A 5,703-nucleotide genomic window follows, 5' to 3' on the forward strand; every position below is an offset into this window, starting at 1 on the left:
TCTCCACGTATAACTAATCTTGTTTAGATGCAAAAACATTTTAGATTTTAACACTGTATCAATTTCGTTTTTATTTAATAAAAAATATCTAATTATAAAGTAACTAGGCTTAAAAAATTCGTCTCGTGATTTATAGATAAATTGTACAATTAGTGTAATTTACAGACAATAATTAACATAATAATAAATTTAGGCCTAGTTTTGAAAATACTTTCAAAAGCGGATCAAATTTGAAATATGTTTTAAATTTAGGCTAAAAATAAAAAAAATTCCGCGTGGGCACGGGTGGGCGACGTCTAATCTGGTGCGCATGTGGCGGCGAGTCCGGTGTTGCACGCTGGTCTTTTGCTGCCTGCGAACGTCGTGCTGATGTGGAGCTCGCCGCGGTTCGTCATGTATGGCTACAGCTTTGGGGGGAAGGCGCTGGCGGCGCCCAGCAGCAGGGCGAGCTGATGAAGATGCAGGGGAAGGCGACATCGCTATATCCTATTCCTCGGTGTGACAGAAGCTTGAACGTGGAGCAAATGACGGTGCTCGAGCAGGACAACGAGCTTCGGGTCGCCGTGTGCCCGTGTCGCGAGACGCGAAAGAATGAAGCTTCTTTACTGTTTGCTTTTGCCCATGCGCCTCTAATATGGAAAACTTAGTTGAATTTGGATCACATGTCTGCCATTTCGTTTGTTGGGTGTACTTAATTAATCCTTGATCATCATGTGCCAATTCCAAATACTCGATATACTGCGACTGCGAGCGCCTAGCCGCCAGCCGGGGGCTGCTGCGACGAACTAGGCAGGGCAGGCCGCCCGCGTTGAGGCTGCCTCAGTCTCTGCACCGATAGTGATCCATCCCAAATTATAAGTCGTTTGACTTTTTTGACATCAAGTTTGACCACTCGTCTTATTCAAAATTTTGTGCAAAATATCACTTTTTTATTATGTATTGGCTTATTAATAAAAGTTCTTCAAGAATGACTTAAATTTGACTATATTTGCACAAGTTTTTTTAAATAAGATGAGTGGTCAAACTTGAAGTAAAAAAAGTCAAACGTCTTATAATTTGGAACGGAGAAAGTAATTGTGATGTATTTTGATTGATATGTGCGAATATAGTTAATGTATGTACTGCTTTCATGTACTGCTTTCATATATATATTTCTTATTTTATGTAATTATAATAAATCTTAATCCAATTTTTTTAGATAAGGGATAAAACAATATCCGGCCTCTACATTCGTGGATGTACACAGCCAATTATTACAAATCACCGATCAAGAAAGCAGAGAACCAAGTCTTATAAATAGACTAGGACACTAGAGCAAACGAAATAAATGCTTCCACCCTCTACTTAAATCTGTAAGGCTTGCTCATAAGCGAGAGTGCGTCCTTGGCTTGCTCGTCACGCTGCAGCTGAGTCTAAAAGCGTAACCAATATGCTCCCCTGAAGTTTGAAGTTTGTTTTGGTTATTTCCCTATTCAAGGTTGTTTATTTTTTTTAAAAAAAAAGTGTGCAACTTCTATTTATAAAGGTGTCTCTATTTCTAGATGCGGCTGAAAATAAAACTGTAAAGACGGTAGAAAACAGAACCGTGTCTCTAAAATTTATTTTAAGACAATTAAATCTTTAAAAATGTATTTTTTTAAGATGGCTAAGTCTCTACAATTTTATAGTAGTGATAATCCATGGGGTTAGCGCGTAGCCAAATGGACCGGGGAGGCGAGGATGAATTAGTCATAAGATCCTTTTGAGAAAGAATTAGTCAGATACTACTTTTGATGGGGTATGGTTTAGTCATAAGATACCCGTGGCTCGCTGCCGCTCTGCAGACTGCTGGTGGCTGGTGCTGTCTGCCCACGTCGTCCTCACCTGCCCCCGTCCCTAGTCCCTATTTTAAAAGTAAATATCCTTTGTTTTTGACTCTTCCTTTGCTACGTTGGCCAACTCAAACCAGACATCAATCCATGAATGAACGCGTCTTTCCACAATGTTTCCGTGGTATTCATTCATGCACACGTCTATAAATACATGTCCATTAAGCCATTACCAGCACGATTATGAGCATTGAGCAAGATCGCACACAAAGACCACAAAGAGATGGGGTTACATTCTTCCACGCGTGCCTGTGTAGCTTTGGCGCTACTACTTTGCTTTTGCACGGTGTCACTGGGGGCGCATGGAGGATCGCGTAGCAGGGTAAGCAACTAACTAAGCATTTTCAATGCTGGACAAGTTTTGTAGTACGACCTAACACAGAGTGGTTATCATATGGCTAACTTAGCAAATCGGAGTAATAAGTTTCTAAAATCCATTCTTTTTAGTCTGATCCGGTCTGTATATATATATGTTTGTAGCTTTATATCGTATACCTAGGAGATGTGAGACATGGACACCCCGACGAGGTCATTGCTTCGCACCATGATCTACTCGCCACTGTTCTCGGAAGGTACGTGGAGAATATTATGATATTTTTGTACACGAAATGTGAAGTAAATTGCATTGCATATTAGCTAAAGAGGTTATCACTCCCTGTGCTGAATCAATTCTCAGCAAGGAAGATTCTCTGGCTTCCATGACCCACAACTACAAGCACGGCTTCTCAGGCTTCGCTGCAATGCTTACTGAAGATCAAGCTGAACAGCTTGCAGGTAATGTTTTCATTAACAAAAATACGTAGTATCTAGCCTTTTGCCCTTATGGCTTTGTCAATCAACTAATAAACGATTCATGTAATATATTGAAATTTACAGAGCTTCCGGAAGTCATTAGTGTCCAACCTAGCAGAACCTTCACTGCTGCCACCACTCGTAGCTGGGACTTCCTTGGTCTCAACTACCAGATGCCTAGTGAGCTGCTCCGTAAAAGCAACCAAGGGGAGGATATAATCATCGGGGTTATTGACAGCGGTTAGTAATACGATTCTTCTATGCAAATCTGAACAAGCTCTGGTTAATTTGTTTCGATCTCAAAAACAAATCTTTGCTGATCTTGCTTTAATTGCTTCAGGTATCTGGCCGGAGTCGAGAAGCTTCAGCGACGAAGGGTATGGCCCGGTGCCGTCACGGTGGAAAGGCGAGTGCCAAGTCGGACAGGGCTGGAACAGCAGCCACTGTAACCGCAAGATCATCGGCGCGCGCTTCTACAGCGCCGGATTGCCCGAAGAGATCCTAAACACCGACTACCTGTCTCCTCGGGACGTCAATGGCCACGGCACGCACACGGCCTCCACGTCGGCTGGTTCGGTCGTTGAGGCGGCCAGCTTCCACGGCCTCGCCGCCGGCGCGGCGCGTGGCGGCGCGCCCCGCGCCCGCATTGCCGTGTACAAGTCCCTCTGGGGTGTAGGCACGTATGGCACCAGTGCAGGCGTGCTCGCCGCAATCGACGACGCGATACACGACGGGGTTGACGTGCTCTCGCTGTCGCTGGCTCATCCCCAGGAGAATTCGTTTGGTGCCCTGCACGCGGTTCAGAAGGGGATCACCGTCGTGTATGCGGCCGGCAACAGCGGGCCGACCCCGCAGACGGTTGCGAACACGGCTCCGTGGGTCATCACTGTAGCTGCGAGTAAGATTGATCGGTCGTTTCCAACCGTGATCACGCTGGGAAACAAGCAACAGATCGTGGTACGAAACACAACTGATTGACTTACGATTCGTGACTACGGCCTGTACAGCTCACAACAGCTTCACGAGAGCTGTTTTTTTTGCCAAACACTTATTTCCAAAACAGCTTCATGAGTGAAGCTGTTTTTCCTCTCCTCTCACAAAAACATAAGTTGGATGAAGCTGAAAAAAAGTAGCTTATTGCAGCTTCTCCCTCATTCTCTCTCTCAACTATGCATAAAGTAGTTGGTGAAGCTATTTTGCCAAACACTTTTTCCAAAACAGCTTAGCTTCATCTATAAAGTCACTCATGATACTAGTGAAGTTGAGTTGTGTCCAAACAAGCTCTTAGTTCATGCAATGATCTTGAGCAATTTGTTTTGCAGGGACAATCCCTGTACTACCATGGGAATAACTCGTCGGGAAGCACTTTCAAACCTCTTGCATATGGAGACTTGTACGATAAGTCCACTGTTGTTTTTCTTCGATGCTTAATTTGTGTGATTTTTTTTTTTTACCCAAGCTCACCGGAAAGGCTCTGTTTCTCTCTCTCTTGTTAGATGCACCGTCGATTCTTTGAACGGCACGGACGTGAGAGGCAAGGTTGTGATCTGTGCATCCAGCATTGTATCACAGCTTGCGCCTTTGTCGGTGGCGTCAAAAAATGTCGTGAACGCTGGAGGCTCTGGTCTCATCTATGCTCAATACACCAAGGACAACACCGATTCCACAGCTGAATGCGGAGGCATTGCATGTGTTCTCGTGGACATGACAAGTATCTATCAAATCGACAAATACATGGGCGATGCAAGGTAAATTCCATTCTTCTAGACCTTCCTGGCCAGTTAAAAAATTGCAAATGAGAAGACCCCTGTTAGTAAAATTCTGAGTCTTTATTTATTATAAGCAGCTCTCCTGTGGCCAAGATCGAGCCAGCGCGCAGCATTACCGGTAACGAGTTTTCCCCAACCATCGCAGAGTTTTCCTCAAGAGGTCCATCCATCGAGTACCCTGAAGTAATCAAGGTACATACACCAAGAAAACATAGCTTTCATTAGCTACTGAACCATATTACTGTCATCTCAGTGCAGCCTTGTTTCCTTAACAGCCTGACATAGCTGCACCTGGAGCCAGCATCTTAGCAGCTGAAAAAGATGCATATGTATTCAAATCTGGGACATCAATGGCTACGCCACACGTAGCTGGCATCATCGCCCTGCTGAAATCTCTACATCCACAATGGTCCCCTGCTGCACTGAAATCAGCTATCATCACCACAGGTAATCTGTCCAACCAAGTGACAAACTACTGAACATCGACTAGGCAATGTTACATCTTTCTTGACTCTGTTTCATTTTTCGTGATGAAGCGTCTGTAACCGACGAGCATGGCATGCCGATACTGGCTGAAGGGTTGCCTCGGAAGATTGCTGACCCATTTGACTACGGAGGTGGAAACATTAACCCTAACAAGGCAGCTGATCCTGGCTTGATTTATGACATTAATCCAAGCGATTACAACAAGTTCTTTGGCTGTGCTATCAATAAGACATACATAAGATGCAATGAAACTTCAGTGCCAGGGTACCACCTGAACCTACCATCCATCTCCATTCCAAATCTGAGGCGACCGATTACCGTATCAAGGACGGTCACAAACGTTGGTGAGGTCGACGCAGTTTACCATGCCGCAATCCAGAGCCCAGCTGGAGTCAAAATGGATGTTGAACCTTCCGTCCTCGTGTTCAATTCTACAAACAAAGTTCACACATTTCAGGTGAAATTATCACCTATGTGGAAGCTACAGGGAGACTACACATTTGGCAGCCTTACTTGGTACAAGGGCCAAAAGACAGTTCGGATTCCAATAGCTGCCCGGACCACACTCCATGATTTTTATGCTGATGTTGCATAATTGGGTTGGAACAGATGGCTGTCTTATATCATTGTTTTCCTTTTATAGTATTCTTTGCAACGGTATAGAAGAATAAGCAGTGCAAGTTGCAGTATGGCCTCATCTGTATATTTGTCTTATCGACATTAGCAGAACAGCTAGCGTTATTGAGCTACAAAATTTGAATAAAGCTTTATACAACTATGTCAAAATA

The 5,703-nt window shown here is 44.2% G+C and overlaps 1 protein-coding gene across 1 annotated transcript; it reads left to right on the plus strand.

Moving 5' to 3' along the window:
* LOC8055236 (subtilisin-like protease SBT3.8) lies at positions 1,998-5,703 on the plus strand. Its single transcript, XM_002456430.2, has 10 exons — positions 1,998-2,190; positions 2,349-2,440; positions 2,545-2,642; positions 2,745-2,900; positions 3,001-3,617; positions 3,983-4,053; positions 4,157-4,408; positions 4,507-4,621; positions 4,705-4,876; positions 4,966-5,703. Exons 1-10 carry the CDS (start codon positions 2,092-2,094, stop codon positions 5,508-5,510), a joined length of 2,217 nt encoding a protein of 738 aa, XP_002456475.1. The 5' UTR covers positions 1,998-2,091; the 3' UTR covers positions 5,511-5,703.

This window comes from Sorghum bicolor, chromosome 3 (genome assembly GCF_000003195.3).
Source record: "Sorghum bicolor cultivar BTx623 chromosome 3, Sorghum_bicolor_NCBIv3, whole genome shotgun sequence".
Classification (NCBI taxonomy): domain Eukaryota; kingdom Viridiplantae; phylum Streptophyta; class Magnoliopsida; order Poales; family Poaceae; genus Sorghum; species Sorghum bicolor.

Bases quoted from the DNA above. Each gene is read 5' to 3' on its own strand.
- LOC8055236 (XM_002456430.2), top strand. From the start codon at position 2,092: ATGGGGTTACATTCTTCCACGCGTGCCTGTGTAGCTTTGGCGCTACTA. The intron at 2,191-2,348 runs GTAAGCAACTAA...ATATGTTTGTAG, and splicing joins ATGGAGGATCGCGTAGCAGG to CTTTATATCGTATACCTAGG. The intron at 3,618-3,982 runs GTACGAAACACA...TTTGTTTTGCAG, and splicing joins GAAACAAGCAACAGATCGTG to GGACAATCCCTGTACTACCA.